The sequence below is a fragment of the Lynx canadensis genome, chromosome D4 (genome assembly GCF_007474595.2).
Source record: "Lynx canadensis isolate LIC74 chromosome D4, mLynCan4.pri.v2, whole genome shotgun sequence".
NCBI lineage: Eukaryota > Metazoa > Chordata > Mammalia > Carnivora > Felidae > Lynx > Lynx canadensis.
The window spans coordinates 30524440-30548243 of NC_044315.2; the positions used below are offsets into that span (position 1 = coordinate 30524440).

At 38.9% G+C, this 23804-nt stretch overlaps 1 protein-coding gene and 1 long non-coding RNA gene across 9 annotated transcripts in view; one reads left to right on the forward strand and one right to left on the reverse strand.

The window, feature by feature from the left end:
- Positions 1 to 23804, reverse strand: part of CDC14B (cell division cycle 14B) — a 116322-nt gene that overhangs the window by 55680 nt on the left and 36838 nt on the right. For 6 of the 8 annotated variants that reach the window (XM_030292912.1, XM_030292913.1, XM_030292915.1 and 3 more), the window contains exons 1-4: positions 7574 to 8123; positions 6107 to 6197; positions 5493 to 5568; positions 2876 to 2968 (exon numbers count right to left, since the gene is read on the reverse strand). In XM_030292912.1, the coding sequence (XP_030148772.1) occupies positions 2876 to 2968; positions 5493 to 5568; positions 6107 to 6197; positions 7574 to 8048 (735 nt within the window). In that variant the 5' untranslated portion in view covers positions 8049 to 8123. Of the gene's footprint in view, positions 1 to 2875; positions 2969 to 5492; positions 5569 to 6106; positions 6198 to 7573; positions 8124 to 23804 lie in introns of those variants that run through there. The other 2 variants (XM_030292918.1, XM_030292919.1) reach the window with 1 other exon arrangement.
- Positions 8141 to 17670, forward strand: LOC115499186. Its single transcript, XR_003964070.1, has 2 exons — positions 8141 to 8362; positions 15896 to 17670. It is a non-coding gene; the product is annotated as an uncharacterized LOC115499186 (long non-coding RNA).

Genomic DNA, 23804 nt, shown 5'->3' on the forward strand with positions numbered 1-23804 from the left:
TTTCTACAAATCTTTCATCAGAGGATTTAACAGACTTCAACCAGATCAAATCTCTATTTACTTACCTTTAATGTTTCATCTTTTAAGGTATCCATGTTATACCTCGATCCTCTTTTGCTACTATTAATAAATTTCCTTTTCTTAGGTTTTCTCCTATTTCTCTACCTAGCATCATTTGAACTCCAAGCTCCCACTTTAGCCATCCAGTCATGGCTGCAAGGACTTTCACTACAGCCAAGAGCTGTGATCCTCCTGCCAAGCTGGCTTCTCACTGAGCAAAGGAATGAACTCAAGTCCATGTCCAAATTGCTTACCTGGCACTTTCCTAACCAATCAAATCAGTGTTAATCTGAGAGCATAAAATCCTGGAAGGATTTCTAACTCCAAATATGTTAAAAATAGAAAAATACACTTCTACATGCCAAAATAAACCATAAACAAAGTCAAAAGGCCAACACCAAACTTAAAACAAATATGACAACAAATTTTTGGTAAATTTGCCAAGAGGTCATTTTTTTTTCACTAGCAGTAACACACAACAGCAATAAGATTAAAAAGAGATTTCTTATTTATAAAATTATCAAGTGTTTTGTTTTTAACAAAACTCTTGGTTTCCACCATGATCACAGCCACCTTCTCTGGAGGGTCTTCACACTGAAGACATCATGTCTGGCTCCCCAAGACCCACCCCCAACTTGGGGACATCTCACCTGACCAGAAACAAACGAATGCACCAAGAACAGTCCAGGCAGAACTCGGTATGTTCTAGGCAAGCGCACATTCTCTGAAATGGAATGGCTTCAGCCACCCAGATTTTCCCCTGGCAGTGCAAAGACTTTTACTGTCACACCAAGGGCCATTTCTCCAGCATCTCCTCTAACACTGTACAAACCCCAAGAATTCTGGCTACATCCCTCTTTCTGTAAAGCTGTCATGATTTATCCTGTAATCCACGGGGTTCCTATCCCCAGTGATTGGCTAAGTAATGGGACCAAATGCCCCTGTTAAAAGAGCCACCTCCCTATTCTCTTTTTCTTGAGAACTTGCATAGGCTTTTTTTTACCCCTAAGAATTTTTGTTGTGAAGCACAATAAACACCAGGAAAGATGGAAAAACAAACAACTAAACAAAAGCACCATATTTCGGTAAGCTTAAGAAGTCAAATTTTAATAGACATCATCTACAACCTGTGTTTCATATATTCAGAGATGATAAAACTATCCCAGAAACATTTCTATCAACTATTTCTGTGAGCACAAGAGGAAAAACAAAAGCAAAAAAGGCCTTAATCAGGGGCGCCTGGGTGGCGCAGTCGGTTAAGCGTCCGACTTCAGCCAGGTCACGATCTCGCGCTCCGCGAGTTCGAGCCCCGCGTCGGGCTCTGGGCTGATGGCTCAGAGCCTGGAGCCTGCTTCCGATTCTGTGTTTCCCTCTCTCTCTGCCCCTCCCCCGTTCATGCTCTGTCTCTCTCTGTCCCAAAAATAAATAAACGTTGAAAAAAAAAAATTAAAAAAAAAAAAAAAAGGCCTTAATCACTGTTGTTAATGATTTACCTTTAACAGAAAAGGAAATCACTAAATTTTTAGGTGCAATGTTAGCTAGTACCACCAACTTCTGGTCTAATCACTGTACATTCTAAATTATTAAACTATATACCAGAAAATAACTTCCAAAGGGAGGAAAGCATGACAGAATCAAGTAGCAAGCTGAGGGAAGAAAGAACTTATCTAAAGAACTTCAAAGACAATCCCTTTATGGTGGATGGGAGTAGAAAACACATTCAACTTGCTCTTCTCCAGTGAACAGAACAGCTAGCTTCCATACCAACAAACAAAAAGATAAGGGACACACCACTCTGGAGCTCTCGGCATATTCTGGAAAACTTGCTGCTAAGATACTCCTGCAGATAAATGCACCAGGCAGTGATAAAATGGGACTAAAAAAGCTCTTCCTTGATGCTTATAAATATATGAAATTTATAACTCTTGTGTAAATACTGGCTATTCCAAACACACTTTGCAATGATTCAAACAGACCTCTCATTGTCCTGTGTAACCTACGCAGTATGCACCCATTTTCCTCATGCAAGATGTTTTGATAAGAATAGAGAGAATCCTAAGAATAGATCTAAGAATCATACCTCAGTTAGGAAAAAATTGCCTATATTCAAATTATAAAGCACTCTTACTTCATATGATGCACTTTGCTGTTTTTCTAGAAAAAAAAAACAATTATTAATCCTGACTCCACTTTTACAACTTCACTAAACGGACCATGGGTTTATAAAAACACAGCTTTGGGGGGGCGCCTGGGTGGCTCAGTAGGTTGGGCGGCTGACTTCGGCTCAGGTCACGATCTCACTGTCCGTGGGTTCGAGCCCCGCGTCGGGCTCTGTGCTGACTGCTCAGAGCCTGGAGCCTGTTTCAGATTCTGTGTCTCCCTCTCTCTCTGACCCTCCCCCGTTCATGCTCTGTCTCTCTCTGTCTCAAAAATAAATAAACGTTAAAAAAAATTTTTTTTTTTTAAATCTTAAAAAAACCACACAGCTTTGGGGGCATTATTAAGTGCACAACACAGAAAAGGGGTTTCACAGTAGTTAATCAATTCTTTTAAAAAATAGACTTTTTAAAGAGTAGTTTTAGGTTCAAAACAGCAAAACTGAGTAAAAGGTACAGAAACCTCCCATATACCCCATCCTCCCAAACATGCACAGCCTTTCCAGCTGGTCAAATCTTTAAAAACAAAACATGTTCTTTCTGGAAAGAAATCAAGACGTTATCATAGAAAACGTAATTTCAAAATTCCAACTGCAATTTAAAGTACCACTGCCGTATGCATTTTCACTAATATGTTAGGAAATCAGTTTAATACTTACCATATAACATCCAATAAGGAAAGCAGCATTTGCTTGTTTTCTCTGATCAGAGCCAGTAAAATGAATAATTTTCTTCCTCATCATTGTGATGGACTGCATGAAGATAAACAGCTGTTAGTATTTCTCTTTAATTTCAAGTTTTCTAAAACTTTACTTTGTGATGAAGATATAAATTCCAAATCTTAACAACATATAAGCATTTGTATTAGCAAGAACTTTAAAATAGTTAACTCTAATACTCAAAAATACCATGTACCTTCCCATAATAGACATATTCTTGGATTAAAATGAATGTACAATTAAGGAGGAAGAGACATGAACAGGTATATGCTTAGAGTACATGCTCTGAAAGAATACATACGATGCTAGAAAAGGCAGTGGGGGGGAGGGGACTTTTCTTTCCTTTCCCCGTTTTTGTTTTTAACATCTATTCCCAAAACCTTTGCATTAAAATAAAAGGGTGGGGCGCCTGGGTGGTTTAGTCAGTTGAGCGTCCAACTTCGGGCTCAGCTCAGGTCAAGATCTTGCAGTTCGGGAGTTCAAGCCGCGTGTTGGGCTCTGTGCTGACAGCTCGGAGTCTGGAGCCTGCTTCAGATTCTGTGTCTCCCCCTCTCTGCCCCTTCCCCACTCGTGCTCTGTCTCTCAAAAATGAATAAACATTAAAAAAAAATTTTTTTAATAAAAGGGTAAATAAAAACAGGCAAAAATAATTCTGTTACAAATCAGGATACTGAATGAGGTAACAGGGCAGAGAAGGGGTGGAACAGAGATAACAGAGCATAAGTGGGCTCTTGTGTGGCGTTGCTAACATTCTGTTCTTGATTTGATGACTTAGATGATTACCTACATATATTGTTTGTGAAAATTCATTGATCTGAACCTCAAGATCTGTACCTATTTCTGTACATACATTATACTTCAATTCTGTAAATACATTATACTTTTTATTTAAAAGGATATGGAATTTAAAAACCAAAAAAAGCATATGATTAGTTAGGACCTCCTCACCTGTATTTCACTAACGTGAGCAGAAACAGATTCAGGTAAGCATAAGGAAAAGGATATATTGAGTTCAAAAAGCACATATTTCTTGGCTTCTGTGAGTCAATGATGAATGTATACATATTTTGTTTACATAGAGTAAGAGATCCAAGTTGATTTTAAAAACAAAAACAAAACCCAACCAGCCATAGAGCAACATAAGCACAAGACACTGAAATTCAAACTCTATACATGTTTTTATCACTAATTGAGTAGGCAGTAATGTTTCTACCAGGTTGGATGGTCAATACCCTGAAAGTTGGTTCTAGTAAATGATAAAAAGTTTAAAAAAAAAAAAAAGGACTAATATACCAATATATTCTTGGTTGACTGAAGGATAAAAGGCTGTAGATAGAGGAATACACGGGGGAAAAAAGTCTTTCAAAATTAGAGCAAAGAAACTCAAGCAGGGGGAGAGGGAATTATTTTTAGCTTCCTAGCCCTGTATGAACAAAAGACCTGCCACTGGCAAGTGGAAAAAAGGAGGAGGGTGTGGACATAAATATACAAGGCCATAAATGCTTATATTCCTATTCAAGAGAAAAATAAAGCCCAGAAAAAAAGAGTTTCCATCTTACGTAAATCTGTAGGGCATACTATATAATACAAAAAGAAAAGGCACATTGCTATTTTGCAGATTAGTAACTCCTCTGGCAGGTATTTCCAACAGTTATGATGGGGAATTTTAGGTTTGAGGCTCAAGGGAAAAAAAATCTGCCTTAATCACTCATAAATTTTTAATACAATTTAATTTTTAGTTGAAAATAAATTTTATTTCTTCTGTGTAATAGTATGGTAAGTAATCACCTGAATAACATTGTTTTTAAAAAAGTAATGGCCCCTAAATGCAGCACTTTCTACATGAGAATTTACAGTGACTAATTTGGAATTGCTAGCAGTACACAGACACTTTTTATTATATGTAACCATAAGTCAAAGTTTTTTAAATAAAGGAATGGGGTCTGAATTCAAACTAATAGAAATATTCTTTGCAACTCTCACATACAGCCTTAAAGAGATGCTGTTTGCCCCTGCCTTCCCTGCTCCTTAATAGTATGTACAAAGGGTGAGAGTGAAAAGTCACAAGTAGTAGTACAATATCACGGGACATTAAAGATAGAATGGAAGATGATGCAATTTTCTTCACTAGTTTGCTAGCATTCTCTGTCAAAGTGAAGGCAGAAAGGTCATTGTTTGACCAAAGCAAGGGAAGTTTAAGTTTCTCTTGCTGGGTTTCAGTTCCATTAGAACAGACAGTAAGAGGTTTCACTTTAATAACCAATTTCCACTTTGGCTTTTCAAGTATTTAATCATTACCAATTCAAACCAGAACCAAACGACTCAATCAGTCTTAAACCATTCAGTCAAAACTCTGGAAAATAAACATATACACTATGACTATATAAAACAATAAGCCACATGTATGTCTTAAGCACCCTGCAGTGAGAAACAAGACTTTATTTATTTATTTTTTTTTTTAAATAAAAAACAGAGGTATGTTTTCCTTACTTTTCCCTCCCCAGGATCAGACTAACAATGATTACCTAAGTCAAATCTTAAGTAAAAAAGATTTTACCTTTAATTTCTTATTTATCTTGCAACAGTATCTGTAAACCATTGCCAGATTGAGTGGTCCAAAATCTGCGTAGAAGCTTTAAAAATGAAAAACAAAAACATATATATACATTCTAGATGCTCTAATATAAATTCATTTTTGGAACTACAAGATCCAATTAAGACAAGAAAGAGTATACCAAATTTTTACTGATCATACAACTTAATACTAGTGGTATTCTGGTAAATAATGTTTATTAAAAAAACACGGCAAGTGTGACAATGGTTAAATCTAGCCTCGATAACATCTGAAAATACCTGTTGAATAAAAAAGCTGTTTTTCCACATGTTTCTACTGGCAAAAACACAGCATCTTACTTAGTAGCATATTAGCTTAATCTCAATATACCTTAAACTATTAGAATTTCAAATGTAAATTATTAAATTTAGGAAGGTTCTTTCATTTTTATTTTTTCCTAAAGATCTATTTTATTACCAAGAGTTTTAAAAAAAAGCATTTTCCAATTATCAACAGATTAGTAATTTTCCAAGGCTATTCTACTTATAAACATACCTTTAGATTCTTCAAAATAAAAAAAAAATGTTACTAACAATCTTTTAAAAAGCAATACTTACTTCTCATATTCAAGTTCATTATCTATGCTGAAATAATGTACATTTGATGAACTCTTTGGTCTGCTGTAGAGAATGGCAAAACAAAGGCGATCTGAAATGGAAAAATTGCAATGTTCCTTCCTTCAGGTTATTAAAAAACGTTTCACATATCATGATGCAACTCTTTTCAGATGAAGTCAAATTTTTATTTTTCCCATGCATGGTAAGGGTAATGGGCAATTTCAAAATGTTTTGCTATTCTGGCAGGTGATAATAAATAAGCCACATTTTTAAAGGAGAAATTGCTTTTAACCATAAATTTCAATAGCATTAAGTAATTTTTCACATAGCAACATGGCTAGATTTTTAGAGGAACCTCTCATTACAAAACTTTAGTACCCATGGGCTAAGAAATTTCAGCAACTGGAGGCATGCATTTGATAATTATGCACCAACCTAGATTACTTGTGGTTTGTTTCACTAGGTTTTCAAATCATCCTAAAAAGTTATTTCAATAGGAAACTGCATTTTTTAAAACAGAAACTAAAGAACGCCATCAAAAAATGCTGCTAAATTAATGTTTACGGCTATAGAACACAACAAAACAAACCATATGTTTATCCAACTGTTCTTAGGGATCGCTTCTTTTTTGATTCGGAATCACTACTGTCATAGTGATTTTTACAATTAGACAAATTACCATTACAACAGAAGCAATGAGAGGTTTCTCCAAGAGGAGTGTGAGATGAACTTGTGTTGCATAAATGCAGTTAGGCTGCTGTGAAGTTTAGCAAGAATGGTAAGGAGTAGTAATGCTCAGAGGCTCCACCCTTTCTCCATGCCTCACCCCCAAAAAAAGTTGCCTAAAAATCATCAGTGAAGCAGTCACCTGCAATACCTCTTAGTAGTAATAAGTAGTGCTAGGAGAATACTCACACTCAGATTGTGGCAAAATCAAGCACAGCCTTCAAAATAGTAAAATATAAAGAACGCCAGCTGGCATCCTTTCCCCAAATGGGAATTTAAACAATTTCTGTCTACAATTCAACTCACACAATCGCTGTATTTACTTCCTTGCAAACTCAACTGAAATGTCTTGCAACCACAAACACTCAAACGGATGCCGGAGTTTATTCCTTTCCAACCACAAATGAACCTTGATCCCCGTGCACAGAATGACCTGGGATTTTGCTCCCTTGGGTGAGGAGACGCAACTACTCTACCAGCCAGGGGTGTAAGGACACCGGGTTCCCAACTGCACGTGTCCGTGTGGCTTCGCCCCAAAGCAAGACCATGCCTGGGGACAAGGAGTCCGGGGAGGCCACCCACGCCCGTGAGACAGCAACGGCCCGGCCCGAAGTGGAAGGGCAGCCCTTTGCAGGCAATTGACGCCTCCTCGCCTCCCCTAGACCCCCCCGCCCCGCGGCACCGCCTGATGCTCTCTGAGTACCGGGTGTCCCAGCGGCGACAGACAAGCCCCGCACTCACCTTTGATCACCTCGGCCACCAGAGGGGTCCCTGCGCCCTCCCGGCTCATGACTCCAAAGCATCTGGAAGGCGGGGCGGAGGGAAGGACCGGGTGGCCAGAGAACAACCAGCCCGGGAGAGAGGAGGCGCAGCGACCACACCCCCAAAGTTTAAAAAAACAAAGTTTAAAGGGCCGCGCCCAAGCGCAGAGCACAGCAACGCCCCTCGGCCACCCACCACACCACAAACGCGGGCGAGCCAACCCCGGAAGTTCAAAACTTCTCAAAAGGCCCCAAACAGAGTGGCGAAAGAGTGGGGTGCAGAAACGAGCCCCAGCCGCCGGGGCTGAGCCTCGGCCCGCCTTGGGGCCGCCTGGCGGTCTTCCGCAGCGCCAGGCCTGGCCGGGCCACACTAATGCACTTGAAGTAGGGGAGTGCAGCAAAACACCGCAGAAGCGGACACAGGCCTCATAAAAGCAAGCGGCTCCAAAAGCCATTAAAAGGACTTGTCAGAAGAGAAGGACTCGTTGGCTGACCTGCCCAGCTATGCGGGGCATTCCCACAGCAGCCACAGCCGCGCACTCAGCCCTCCTCGCCGCTGCCGCTAGGGAGCACTGTTACCAGACAGGGCCAAGCCGGGAGGCGGGGTCCAAGGCCGGGCGGCGGCCAGGCGGGGGCGGGTGGAGGCGTTCGACTTCTTAGTCCACTCAGCTCCTTGGCCACTTCGGGTCGAGACCCGCTGAGTGCCAGGTTCGCAGGAATGCTGACGTCTCATCTATGTGGGCTCTCCAAAACTGCTCAGGATTTAAAGGTAAGCCTAAAACTGAGGCCATGTGTTCCTTTAAAGGTCCTAGATTTCTCCTCCAAAAAGCATTAGGATGGTTGAAAAACAAAAATTCAGACACAATACTTAAGCATCCATTTAAAGTATTTTCTAAATCTATGTTCCTGTGTTAGTCTCAAGTGATAAAAAATTTACGATACAGTATGAGTATGTGCATATGTATATGCACATACACACTAGGACCATGGGTGATTTTGATGATTTACATTTCCTCCTGTTATTTTCCCAAGTTTCCTACAGACAAGTATTATTTTATCTGTGAAAAAATTTGCAATGACTCCCGTAAAGAGAAAGGCAATACAGGAACTACTGTACTCTTTCCCCCAAGTCACTTAAAGTCCTGATACAATATACACATTATATCACAATATATACATCTTTGCATCAAAAGTAAGCCTGCATACCTCCTAACCTTATCCTAAAATTTCCAAAAGGATCAAAGACTTTAAATGTAAAAACAAAATAATGAGTTATTTCTGTACTCTCCAATTGGGCCTTTTTAAATGAAACAAAAACTAAAAGCCATAAGAGAATGTATTAAATTGATACACATTTTTAAAATGGTGTTCATAGGGCACCTGGGTGGCTCAGTCTGTTGAGTGTCTGACTTCAGCTCAGGTCATAATCTCAAGGTTTGTGAGTTTGGGCTAGCTGCTGTCAGCGTGTCAGTGCAGAGCCTGCTTCAGATCCTCTATCCCTCTCTCTCTCTGCCCCTCCCCTGCTTGCACTCTACCCCCCAAAAATAAGTATTAAAATGATAATAGTAAAATAAAAAGGTCTTCATGGAAAATAAACACATAAAGTCAAGACATAAGCTGGAAAATATTTTTAAATTCATCTCAAGCTGATGTTGAACTTCAAAATACAAAAAATGCAAACTGAAACCACAAGGTACTATTTTTCCTTGGCAAAAATCAGAGGAGTCTGATAAAGCATTGTTTGTGAGGCTGTGGAGAAACATCCACCCTCTCAGGTTGCCTGTGAGTAGGAATATAAACTGGGATAACCTCCTTGAAGGGCAAGAAAGGGCAATTCGGCAGAAATTTCCAAGACTGAAAGCTGGCAAGGCTGCCAAGACAGGCTGCTAAATATTACCATTTATACCATTTATTTGAATGTGTGTAAAGTATATGTACGCATTTGTATGACTGTATATGGCACATTGCATAGCTAATCTCTGGAAGGATATACAAAAAACTGGTAGTAGTGAATGCGTTTTACAAGAGGACACTGAGTGTCCAGAAATACAGAAAGATAAGTGAGATTTGTGCCTTTTCATAACTTTCAAATTTTGTACCATACATTTACCTATTCAAAATGAAGAAGGTTTTGAAAAGTGAACTTGCAGGCTAACAGTGTTTCTCCAAAGCTGACTCTTCATCAAGATATGAAGCATACTGCAAGCATAGTATAAGGCAACCTGGAAAAGTCCTTCGTGCACATTTAAAAAAAAGAACTGGTAGGGGGCACCTGGGTGGCTCAAACGGTTAAGGTTAAGCCTCTGACTTTGGCTCAAGTGATGCGTTGGGCTGTGTGCTGAGAGCTTAGAGCTTGGAGCCTGAAGCCTGCAGCCTGGAGCCTGCTTCAGATTCTGTGTCTCCCTCTCTTCTGCCCCTACCCCGCTTGCACTCTGTCTCTCTCTCTCAAAAATAAATAAACATTAAAAAAATTAAAAAATAAAAGAGAGAACTGGTAACTTATTTGATTTCTACCTATGTATCTTGCAATCCAATTTCTTTTAACAAACCCAAACAAAACTGGGAATACCTAGAAGGAAGTGGGAAGAGGTTTTTACACACTATAAGGGGCGGGGGGGAAATCACTGGGGTATACAGCTGGCTCAGTTGGAAGAGCATGCAACTCTTGATCTCGGGGTTGTAGGAGCCCCACATTGGGTGTAGAAATTACTTAAATAAAAACAAATATTATTTTTAAAAAATCACTGATTTTTGATGTCCAATTACCTTTCCATAATGTATTCTCAATATTCTATTGTTAGACTAATATTGCAATAAACTGCTGTGGAGATGAGTGCGGGGATGAGAGCTATTTATCAGAAGCCTCGAGCTAGAAGCCGGAATCTTACAAAGTTCATGATTCAATTTATAATCCTGTAAACCCATGTATCTTCTACTTAATGTTTCTGTTGTCAAAAACAGAACACTGAAGATTTAAAGTAATAAACGTTCTTGCCTATATATGCCTGTCACATAATGTTGCCTCTCTTGCTTCTTTGAAAAGGGCACAGTAAAAGGAAATGAAATCTCACCATTTAAAAATGTTAACAAAAACGTTCAACATCCTCATGCCCAAGTTGTCTGTTTTGATTTGTTTTGAGTTGTCTGTTTTGATTTGGCTTTTGGGTCTCCAGTTTGCTACTTCTTCCTTTAATAAATACGTTAAATAAGTAAAAAGTATTTTCCTACATAACAAATGTAGAAATTTGGGGATAATTAATCAAACAGAGGGGTAATGTTCTAAACCAAGTGAGAAATACATGTAGGAGTCAGGTGGCAATGATAATACAGCATACACTTTTTAACAGAAAGAACTCTACTTGGACCTACAGACACAATCAACTTCCCACTATTTCTCTTCCCCCCTGGAACTGGACTGACTTCACAGAACCTGGCAGAGTAGCTAGAGAAGTGAACAGCTTCCCTATAGGGTAAGAGAGCTCACCACAAGACAAGCAGAAAGGAAGATTCACATCCCTATGGAACAAAAGAGAACAGGTAAAAAACCAGGCTCTACCTGAATAGTGACTGTCCCTTAGAGAGAGGGCCAACAGACATCAGCCTCTCAGCTGTATTAGTCACTCAGTTTTGAAGGGAAGGAGCAGAGGAAGGGGGACCAAGGGGAGCAGAGGAAGAAATGTTCACAAAAGTACTGATTTTAAAAAAGAAAACAATGACAGTGAGCAATTATCGACAGTTCAGTGCTAGGTACTGTATTAAAGCTCATAACCTATGAGGTAGATACTACTACTACTATCAGTAGTTTGCAGGAAAGGAAATCTAACCCTAAAGAGGCTAAGTGACCTAAAAGCAAGGTCACAAAGCCTGTTATAAAGTAGAATTAGGACAGGCTATTAGATTGAAGCCTGAGGCTTTTTTAAATCCTTGCCTCAGAGACTTCAGCTGATGTAAAGCAAGAATAATTAAAACAATATGATGTTACCATAGCAATATACAAATATGGACCTGGGCATATATGAAAACTTAGTATGTAATGAAAATGTATTTCAAACCAGTAACAAAGAAGGCCTTACTCAATAAGGAGCAGTTATCTCCATGTATGAAAAGAAACTGAGATTTCCATCTCACCTATCACATAGAACAAATACCAGATTAAATAATTTTTTAAAGCTGTCAGGTAACTATAAAAATTATAATGAATAGTTCTACAATTTAAATGGGGAATTTTTAAGCATGACACAAAACTCAAGTCATAGAAGTAAAAAACAAACTTAGAGGAAAATATATAATAAAGGGTTAATCATATAATAAAGGGGTAATCGTCATGACAGAAAAAAAAGTACCTACAAAGCAATGTAACAACCCAATAGAAAATGAAACAGCCAATTCAAAAAAGCTATACAAATGGTCAGTAGTATATGAAAAAATCTTCCCAGTGGCTCATCATTAAAAAAAAAAAAAAAAAAATTCATCATCATGAAACAGATTACAGAAAAAAGTCACATTATCTCATTAAATACAGAAAAAGGAATCATTAAAATCAAGTCAGTTCCAATTAAGTCTTTGTATAATGAGCCTAAAGGAGAACTTCTTTGACCTGATAAAGAGTATTTTCCAAATACCTCTAGCAAGTATCATACTTCATGCTTTATTTTGTCAGCATCTCCCTCAAATAAAAAACAAGACAAGGGATGCCTGGGTGGCTCAGTCGGTTAAGCATCCAACTTTGGCTCAGGTCATGATCTCACCATCTGTTGGGTTCGAGCCCCATGTCGGACTCTGTGCTGACAGCTCAGAGCCTGGAGCCTGCTTCAGATTCTATGTCTCGCTCTCTCTCTGCCCCTCCCCCAAACTCCCCCCCCCCTCAAAAATATTTTAAAAAAAGACAAAAATTCCTATCATTACAATAACTGGAAGTTCTGGCTGATGCCAAGATAAGAAAAAGACATGAGAGAGAAGAATTGGAAAGGAACCAGTTGTCCTTATTTACAGACAATAATTATCTACCTAAAAAATACAAGAGAAATCTGTAAACAACCTATTAAAACTTTTGCAAAGTTCCTGGATATAGATGATTAACACACAAAAACCAAGAGTTTTTCTATATACTTGTAATAACCAACTATGAATATAATAGCATGTGCATATCCTTTATGAATATATGGCAAGATAAAGCAGGTTTATAACTGGGAAGACTCACTATCACAAAGATGGTGATTACCCTCAAACTAAAGGCAATTCTTACTAAAATCTCAATACAGCCTGACAAGCTGATTCTAAAATTAATCTAGAAGACAGCAGGAACCACGAAGAGCTGAACAGGAAGGGGGCCCTTGCCCTACTAAATAGTAAAATTTAAATTTAAAAAAATTTAAAATAGTAAAATTTTAAAATTTAAAATAGTAAAATATTATATCTGTGTAGTATTGGCACAGATATAATAGACAAAAGGTAAAGATGAGAGCCCAGAGAGAAACCACATTTAAAAAAAAAAATTTTAACATTTATTTATTATTGAGAGACAGAGAGACACAGAGCTTGAGCAGGGGAGGGGCTGAGAGATGGAGAGGCACAGAATCTGAAGGAGGCTCCAGGCTCTGAGCTGCCATCACAGAGCCTGACGCGGGGCTTGAACTCACAAACTGAGAGAAGTTGTACATTTAACCGACTTGGCCACCCAGGCACCCCGAGAGAAACCACATTTACATGGAAACCTCCCATATGGCAGAGGTGGCATTACAGATCAGTAGGAAAATTACTCAGTACAAAGTATAGGGATAATTGGTTGTCCACTTTGTCAGGGGTGGTAGGAGGAAGTTGGATCCTTATCTTACACCATCAGCCATCACTCCCCAAAGAAGAAAAAAATCCCAGGTGGATTGAAAGTCTAGATACGAAGGGCACCTGGGTGGCTCAGTCCCTAAGTGTCTGACTCCTGATTTTGGCTCAGGTCATGATCTCACAGTTTGTAAGCTGGAGCCCCACATCGGGCTCTGCACTGAAAGCTCAGAGCCTGGTTGGAATTCTCTCTCTCAAAATAAATAAACACTTAAAAAAAAAAAAGTCTAGGGTGCCTCGGTGGCTCAGTTGGTTGGGTGACTGACTTTGGCTCAGGTCATGATCTCGCGGTTCATGAGTTCGAGCTCCGCGTCGGGCTCTGTGCTGACAGCTCAGAGCCTGGAGCCTGCTTCAGATTCTGTGTCTCCCCCTCTCTCTGCCCCTCCCATGTTCATGCTCTGTCACTCTCTGTCTCTCAGTAATAAATAAATGTTTAAAAAAAAAAAGTCTAGATATAAGAAGAAAGCTTTAAAAGTTTTAGAATATAGAAAAATAACTCATAACAGTGAAGGGATGGGTCTTTTTTTAAACAAAACATAAAAGGTACTAACTATGAAGCAAAAGATTGAGAAATTTGGTCACATGAAGATTTAATGCTTCTGTTCAATATGAGACTCCATAAGCAAAATTTTAGAAGACAATTCACACACTAGAAGATAGTTACAATGCATACAAGCAAAAGAGGATTAGTATCAGAACTTATAAACAACTATAAATCACAAAGAAAAAAGCTAACATCCCAATAAATAAATGGGCAGAAGATGGGAGTAAGAAATTCACAAAAGAAGAAACCTAATTGTTCTTGCTCCTCTTTTTTTAAAAAGGACCTATAAGATGAGTATGGTTTTAGTCTGTGCTATGCCTTGTGATGAACTGAGTTTACTCGTCAGAATAAACTATGGCAACAACTAACCCTGAAATCGTAGTGATTTAGTTCTCTACAACAGGTTTATTGCTTGTTGGTCCTACATGTATCACAGGTGGGGGGTGGAGGAGGCTCTATTCTATGCAGTCATCCAAGAATATGGAATAGAGGCTCCATCAGTTGCAGGTGCACCATCTGGAATTTATCCTTGTGGCTGGTTGACCGATGTGCCAGTGACTGCTTCTATAAGTAATTCCAGTGGCCTGCAGATCTAAATGCACACAGATATAAATCAAGTCCCTTAATTTTATCAGTAATAATGCCTACATTTTAATCTTTACCTGTTTAACTCCTGTGTTCCTCTATCAGTTGCTCTAAAACTAAGGTGGGGAAAAAAAGAGTAGTCTTATCTAAAGAGACCCAAAAATCTTCACCCAATGTTACATTAGTCTCCATACTCATCTATATTCCTGAAATATTTAATGATTTTTTTTTTAAAAAAAAAAGGAAGCCACTATAAGAACTGCAATGGTTTTCACACCTTTCAGATCATTAGAGCAAGAGAAACTAAGAAAATGTCATGGGGTGCCAGGGAGGCTCAGTCAGTTAAGTGTCCGACTCTTGATTTTGGCTCAGGGCATGATCTCACACTTTGGTTCGTGAGATCAAGCCCCACATCAGGTTCTGCACTGACAGCTTAGAGCCTGCTTGGGATCCTCTTTCTCTCTCTCCCTCTCCCCCCCCCCTTTTGCCCCTCCCCCACTCATCCATGCTCACACCCTCTCGCTCTCAAAAATAAGTAAACTTTAAAAAAGAGAAAGAAATGGGGCACCAGGGTGGCTCAGTTGGTGTCAGACTTCAGCTCAGGTCATGATCTCACAGTCCGTGAGTTCGAGCCCCGCATCAGGTTCTGTGCTGACAGCTCAGAGCCTGGAGCCTGCTTCAGATTCTGTGTCTCCTCGGTCTCTGCCCCTCCCCTGCTCATGCTCTCTCTCTCTCAAAAATAAATAAATGTTAAAAAAAAAAAAGAAAAAGAAAATGTGATCAAGGCACCAAACAGCTAGGAAAAACATGGCAAATATAAAACAGAATGAGATGGTAGGGATAAGTCCAAACATATTAACAATAATAAAATGCAAAATACTTAAATTCATCTACAAGAATTTCAAATTGACTTTAAAAGTACATACTGCTTAATAAGGCTACTAAAAACAAAGCCCTATAAGGAAAATTTAAATGAAAAGATAGGAAAACGGTGCCTCATCTTAGACATTTTGCTTTTATTGCACTTCACAGATAGGATTTTTACAAACTGAAGGTTTGTGGCGACACTGCACCAAGCAATCTATTGGCACCATTTTTTCCAACAGCATTTGCTCACTTTGTGTCTGTGTGTCACATTTTGGTAATTCTCATAATTATTTCAAAAATTTCATTATTATTATATTTGTTGTGGTGATCTGTGCTCTTTGTTAACTACTGTAATTGTTTGGGGTTGCCACAAACCACGTCCATATATAAGATGGTGAACTTAATCGATAAATGTGTGCATTCTGACTACTCCACTAACCAGCTATTCCCCTGTCTCCCCCTCTTCAGGCTTCCCCATTGACTGAGACACAATATTGAAATCACCCCAATTAATAATCCTACAATGGCCTCTAAGTGTTCAAGTAAAAGGATGAATTACACATCTGTCACTTTAAATCAAAAGGTAGAAATTAATACTCTTAGTGAATAAGGCATGTCAAAAGCCTATTGATAGGCTGAAAGCTTGGCCTCTTGCACCAAAGAGCACATTTGTGAGTGCAAGGAAAAAGTTCTTAAAAATTGAAAGTACTACTCCAGTGACACATCAATGATAATAAAGTGAGACAGCCTTATTGCAGATTTGGGGAAAGTTTTAGTGGTATGGACAGAAGATCACACCAGTCATAACATTCCCTTAGGCCAACACCCAAGCCACCAATTCTACAAAAGCGGAGAAAGGAGGAAGCCTCAGCAGAAAAGTCTGATGCTGGTAGAGGTTGTTTCATAAGGTTTAAGCCATCTCCATGACATACAAGTGCAAGGTGAAGCAGCAAGTTATCCAGAAGAACTAACTAAGGTAATTAATAAAGATGGCTATACTCAACAACAGACTTTCAATGTAGATGGAACAGCCTTCCATTGGAAAATGTCATTTAGGACTTTTTACACCTAGTGAAAAAAAGTCCATGCCTGGCTTCAAAGCTTCAAAAGACAGGCTGACTCTCTTGTTAGGGCATAACATAGCGAATAACTTTCAGTTGAAGCCAGTGGTCCTTTACCATTCTGAAAATCCTAGGGCCCTTAAGAATTATGCTAAATCTACTCTAACTGTGCTCTACAAATGGAACAACAAAGCCTGGATGGTAGCACATCTGTTTATAGTATGGCTTACTGAATACTTTAAGCCTACTGTTGAGACCTACTGCTCAGAGAAAAAAGTCTTCTCAAAATATTACTGCTCATTGGCAATGTTCCTGGTCACTCAAGAACTCTGATGGAGATACACAATGAGACAAACATGTTCATACCTGCTAAAAGAACACTCGTTCCACAGCCAGCCCACGGTTCAAGGAGTCACTTTGACTTTAAATCTTACTATTTAAGAAATATGTTTTGTAAGGCTATACCTGCCATAATACAGTGGTTCCTCTGATGGATCTAGGCAAGGTAAATCAAAAATTTTCTGGAAAGGATTCACCATTCTAGATCCATTAAGAACATTCGTGACTCATGGGAAGAGGTCAAATATCAACATTAACAGGAGTCTGGAAGAAGGTGATTCCTACCCTTGTGAATGACTTCAAGGGGTTCAAGATTTTAGTGGAGGAAGTCACTGCAGATGTGGTGGGAACAGCAAGAGAACTAAAATTAAAAGTGAAGTCTGAAGGTGTGACTAACATTGATGCAATCTCATGATAAAACTTGAATGGATGAGTTGTTCCTTATGATGATCAAAGAAAGTGGTTTCTTGGGATGGAATCTACTCCTAGTGAAGATAATGTGCAGACTGTTGAAATGATAGCAAAGGATTTCAAGTATTACATACTAATTGATAAAGCAGCAGCAGGATTTTGGAGGATTGACTCCAATTTTGAAAGAAGTTCTGTTGGTAAAATGCTATCAAACAGCACTGCATGCCTCAGAGAAATCGTTCTGTGAAAATCAATCAATGTGACAGACTTCACTGTTGTCCTATTTTAAGAAACTGCTACAGCCACCCAACCTTCACAACTACCTCCCTGGTCAGTCAGCAGGCACTCTCCACCAGCAAAAAGATTTTGGCTCACTTAAAGCTCAGGTGACGGCATTTTTTAGCAATAAAGTATTTTTTTATTTATTTTTAATTTTTTTAATGTGTATTTATTTTTGAGAGAGAGAGACAGAGTGTGAGCAGGGGAGGGGCAGAGAAAAAGAGAGACACAGAATTGAAGCAGGCTCCAGGCTCTGAGCTGTCAGCACAGAGCCTAATGCAGGGCTTCAACTCAGAAACAGCAAGATCATCGACCTAGATCGATGTCGGGAGCTTAACCTACTGAACCACCCAGGTGCTCCATTATAAAGTATTTTTTAATTAAGGTATATACACATTGTTTTTTTCGACATCGTGCTATTGCACACTTAAAAGATTATAATGTAAACATAACGTTTATGTGCAGTGGGAAACCAAAAAGTTCACTTGGTTTGCTTTACTATGATATTCTCTTTATTGCAGTGTTCTGGAACCAAACCCACAAATACCTCCAAGGTATGCCTGCAGAATTCATAGTAAAAAGCAATAAAAAAATGATGTTTCATGATTAAAGATATAATCTACCAGGAAGCCTGCGTGGCTTAGGGTGTTAAGCGTCCAACTCTTAATTTCGGCTCAGGTCATGATCTCCTGGTTCGTGAGATTGAGCCCCATGTCAGGCTCCACGCTGACAGCACATTGCTTCCAGGCCAGCCCATTTAATTGATGGTACAAAACTCTGCCGAATTCTCTTTCCTTCTGACAGCAGCATTCAAGATTATAATCATAACACAAACCATGTTAGAAAACCAGCAGAGTCCATAAAAAAAAATACATATTTACCAAGAAAGATACAAAGAAAGGTTCATAGAATCATTTGAAAATAATGACTGAAAACAAACTAATGTTCAGAAACAGTAGACTGAAACACTGTGATACTTCTTACAATGTAATATTAAATAACACTAAGAATGAATTAACTATGACCATGCACAATATCATGGATGACTCTCACAAACATACTATTTAGTGAAAGAAGCCACACAAAACAGTACATACAGTATGGTTTCATTTATATTTCAAAATCAGACAAATCTTGGCAACAAAAATCAGGACAGTGGGGTGCCTAAGTGGCTCAGTTGGTTGAGCATCTGACTCTTGATTTCGGCTCAGGTCATGATCTCGTGGTTCATGGGATCAAGCCCCACATTGGGCTCTGCATGGACAACGTGGATCCTGCTTGGGATTCTCTCTCTGCCCTTCCCCCATGTGTGCACAAGCACTCTCTCTCTCTCTCTCTCTCTCTCTCTCAGTCTCTCTCAAAATAAACAAACTTAAAAAAAATTAGGATGGTGTTTATCCTTGTGAAGGTTAGTGATTAGTTAAGGGTTAAAGGGGTGGTCTCTGGGGTATGGTGATGTTCTGTTTATCAGTCCATGTGCTACTTATATACCCTGATGTACACAAGCCATCTACCAAGTTACTCCTTGTGTACATTTCTGTACACTACTATTACATATTATAAATATGTATATATTATTAAAATAAATAAAGAGTTCAGTTATGTTATACTCAATAAAATTATATATGTAGTAGCTGTGCTCCAACAGCCTGGGTCACCAGAGGGGAGATTTAGAATAGGTCTTACCTCACCAATGATGGGTATATGTCACGAACAAAAAATAAACCTTTGCTTGTTACATCCCACTAAGATTTTGGAGTTGTAATCACAATATAACCTAGCCTATCCTGAACTTATCTTTAGATGTTTAAGAAAAGTCTTAAACTAAAACACAAAATGCAAAAGCTATAAAGAGAAAGGATTTGATAAATTTACAAAAGACACCATAACAATACTTTTTAGAGATGGGGTGGGAGGAGAGAATAATACTGTAGCCAACCTGAATTCCCATAAAAATAAGTATATAATATTGGGTTATAATCCAAAGTATACAATAAATATGGACAAATGCTGATACAAATAAGTGCTTAAATAAGTAAATGGAAGAGAGACAAAACTTTCTTACAGAAGAATTCCAAATAAAATAGGTAGATACTTCCCTCCAAGAGGTGGAGCATAACCCCTCCTCTCTTTTGAGTGTGTGCTAAACTTAGTGACTTGCTTCTAAAGAATACAGTATGAAAAGGGAAAAATGGCAACTTTACAGAGGAGAAACCTGGCCAATGCTACTTTAATGCACATGGTCATGATTAACCAGTGATGTCATGTGGATTTCATGTACTCTCAATATGATGTGTAAGAAGGGCACTTCTCTGTGGTATTCACTCCAAAAACCCAGTCTAGTCATTAGAAAATATCAAGTGCAACTAAGGAACATTCTACAAAATACCTGACCAGCACTCCTCAAAACTGTCAAGGAAACTGTCAAAGACCTTAGATGACTAAGAAGGTAGCACCAAAATCAATGTAGTATCCTAGACTGAATCCTGAAATAGAAAAGACATTAATGGAAAAACTGCAGATATCTGAATAAAGTCGAATATACTTAATAGCAACATACCAATGTATGTTAAGGTATCTTAAGGTACCAGAGTAATTCAAGATGATGTAGAGACTGAATTATGTCCCCTAAGATACGTTACCCTGAAGCCCTAAACCCCAACAGGACTATATTGGAGACACGGCCTTTAAAGATCTCATTAAATGAGGTCAAAATGGTGGGGCCCTAGTGCAACAGAACTGATGTCCTTATAAGTGGAGGAGACACCAGAGATCTTTCTCCCTCTCTGTGCACACACAGAGTAAAAGCCATGTGAAGTCATAGCATGCTGGGAAGAGAGGCTTCACCAAAACCAACCGTGGTGGCACCCTGATCTTGGGACTTCCCACATCCAGAACCAAAAGAAAATAAATTCTCATTGTTTAAATTTTTTTTTTCAATGTTTATTTATTTTTGGGACAGAGAGAGACAGAGCATGAACGGGGGAGGGGCAGAGAGAGAGGGAGACACAGAATCGGAAACAGGCTCCAGGCTCCGAGCCATCAGCCCGGAGCCTGACGCGGGGCTCGAACTCACGGACCGCGAGATCGTGACCTGGCTGAAGTCGGACGCTTAACCGACTGCGCCACCCAGGCACCCCAAATTCTCATTGTTTAAATCACCCACCCTGCAATTTTATTTTGGCAGCCTGAGGTGATTAATGCAGATACTAACATTGGATGAAACTGAAGAGTATACAGGAACTCTCTGTACGATCTTTGCAATGTTTCTGTAAATCTAAAAAGTTATTTTTAAAAAAAGGAACTGACTGGAAGAAAATATTTATAACTTATATAATTAAAAGATATATAGACATATATAATAAATATAAAAAATTCCTTTAAAATATCTTAAAATTGCAAACAGCCCAAAAGAAAATTGAGTAAAATATAAAAAACCAAGTCAGAAAAGTAAACACAAATGACAAAAAAAATGAGATGTTTAACCTAATTAGTAATTCAAAAAATAAAAATTATAAAACTATAATTCTGTTTCACACCATCGAATTGGAAAATATTTTAGATACTGATATTAATTAGGGAAAGGTTGTGGGGAAATTGCTACTTTTATACAAAGAAGGTGGGACTATAAATTGAATACAGGCATCCTGGAGAGCAGTCTGGCAGTGTCTATTATGCCTGTAACCCTTGACCCAGCTGGTTCCCATTCTTAGTATCTACCTCAGAGAAATGCTAGCGTAGGAGCACTAAGAAGCATTTGTGAAGAGGTTTACTATATAGCACTGTCTGCAATAAAACTAAACAGAAATAACAATTGTTATCAATAGCAGAACAATTACATAAACTGTTGAAGTCCTACTGTGACTTAAAATTAATGAGGGGGCACCTGAGTGGCTCAGTCAGTTAAGCATTCGACTTTGGCTCAGGTCATGATCTCATGGTCCATAGGTTCGAGCCCAGCATCAGGTTCTGTGCTGACAGCTCAGAGCCTGGAACCTGCTTTGGATTCTGTGTCTCCCTCTCTCTCTGCCCCTCCCCTGCTTAAGCACTGTCTCTCTCTCCCTCAAAAATAAATGAAAACATTAAAAAATTATTAAAAACTTATTTAAAAATTTTTTTAAATTAATGAGGTAGAGCACTGTGAAATCTCTTCATACTACTACAAAGACTTTTTTAAAAAAAAAATAGATGAACAACATCTATTCAAAAAAAAAAAAAAAAGAAACAGTGAAAAACAGCCATATCCCTACAGGTAAATATATGCATATGAAAATAAACAGCAAAGCAAATGGAAGAAAACTCAACACCAAACAGTTAATGTAAACAAAAGGAACTGGGATTGGGGGGGAGGGGGGGCTGATATTTTATCAGTATTACTTGGGTTTTTAAGCACATCTTAAAAGTTGGTCTTTTTTACTTAGTTCATATGTAATTCAAAATCTGTTCCTCTGGGGAGCAAGGAAGGGATGGGGGAGGAAACCATCATCTTTCCCCTCTCAACCTGGGTGGCCTAATTCCCTGTTAATAAATGCAGTGAAACAGCTATTTTCGGTCAGGACAAGATCTACCATCCCAGGGACGACATCAGTTTAAATTAAAGCATTAGTAGCTAGCACTCTTAACTGGAAGAATAAGATAGCGACTCCTGCCAGCTGCCTTTCACCATCCTTCCTTATCTAGTCTATCCTTCATCCCTGAGCTGGAGATTCAAATTTGTTTGACTCTCAGTGCACTTTACAGGGAACTACAAAAGGGTGGCAAAGATAAGACAGCTCTATGAAGCTCTCTGGTCCTTCTCTTTAAAACAGGGGCTCTACCTAAATGTCCATCAACTGATGAATGGATAAAGAAATTGTGGTTTATATACACAATGGAATACTACGTGGCAATGAGAAAAAATGAAATATGGCCTTTTGTAGCAACGTGGATGGAACTGGAGAGTGTTATGCTAAGTGAAATAAGCCATACAGAGAAAGACAGATACCATATGGTTTCACTCTTATGTGGATCCTGAGAAACTTAACAGGAACCCATGGGGGAGGGGAAGGAAAAAAAAAAAAAGAGGTTAGAGTGGGAGAGAGCCAAAGCATAAGAGACTCTTAAAAACTGAGAACAAACTGAGGGTTGATGGGGGGTGGGAGGGAGGGGAGGGTGGGTGATGGGTATTGAGGAGGGCACCTTTTGGGATGAGCACTGGGTGTTGTATGGAAACCAATTTGTCAATAAATTTCATATATATAAAAAGAAAAAAAACAGGGGCTCTAAAACTTGAATCACTGGGGGTCCCCAGGGTGGAGGGGGAATCTCCCCAGCCCTCTGTCTCACATGTTCTCTGGCTATGTGACAAAAAGCAAAATTAAGAGTTCTAGACTCGGGGCGCCTGGGTGGCTCAGCCGGCTGAACGTCCGACTTCAGCTCAGGTCAGGATCTCACAGTTCGTGAGTTTGAGTCCCTACATTTGAGCCTCGAATCAGACTCTGTGCTGACAGCTCAGAGCCTGGAGCCTGCTTCGGATTCTACGTCTCCCTCTCTCTCTGCCCCTCCCCTGCTCACGCTCTGTCTCTCTGAAAAATAAATTAAAAAAACATTAAAAAAAAAAGTTCTAGCCTCTAATTTCCTTTGTCTTTGAGTGTTGTATAATTACCCGTATCTGAAACTTGTAATATATTTACTAAGTTTATCAGAAGGTGGGTGCATTATACAGACGAATTCTTGTTTTATATAATGACATTGGGCTATTGGTAAATTTGCTTTCAAATTGCATATACAAGGGTGAAAGGTACACAATTTGGTTTAAGCTACACTGTGGGACAAATCAGTTGATCTGGGGGCAGCTGCTCTAATCAGAAGCTACAGAGATGGGCAGCTATTAAAGTAGGAAACTCACATACCAGAGATGATACAATAGCTTTTCTATTATCCATATATCTGGAGAATTTACAATTAAAACAGTGAATGCCAAATGGTTTTTACTGGTAAACTGAGTATATTGCTAATCAGAATAATTGTTAGAAAGGGCTCTCATTGGTAACATTAATAGCTGTCCATATATGTAGATGGTCTAAAATACTTTACAGATTATAAAGTTTATATGAATCTAATGTGACTCTTATTTAGGGATAGTGTTAGAGCCTGAAGTCTAGATGTCTAAACTGGCCCCTGTCCAGCTGCTAGCTGTGAGGATTTCTGTTTGGTGCCAACTATAAGGTTAACAGAATCCTGTACCTGGAATACTGTCATGTCTGCCTCAAGTGAACCTGTCACAAAAGCAGGGGTCAGATTACCTA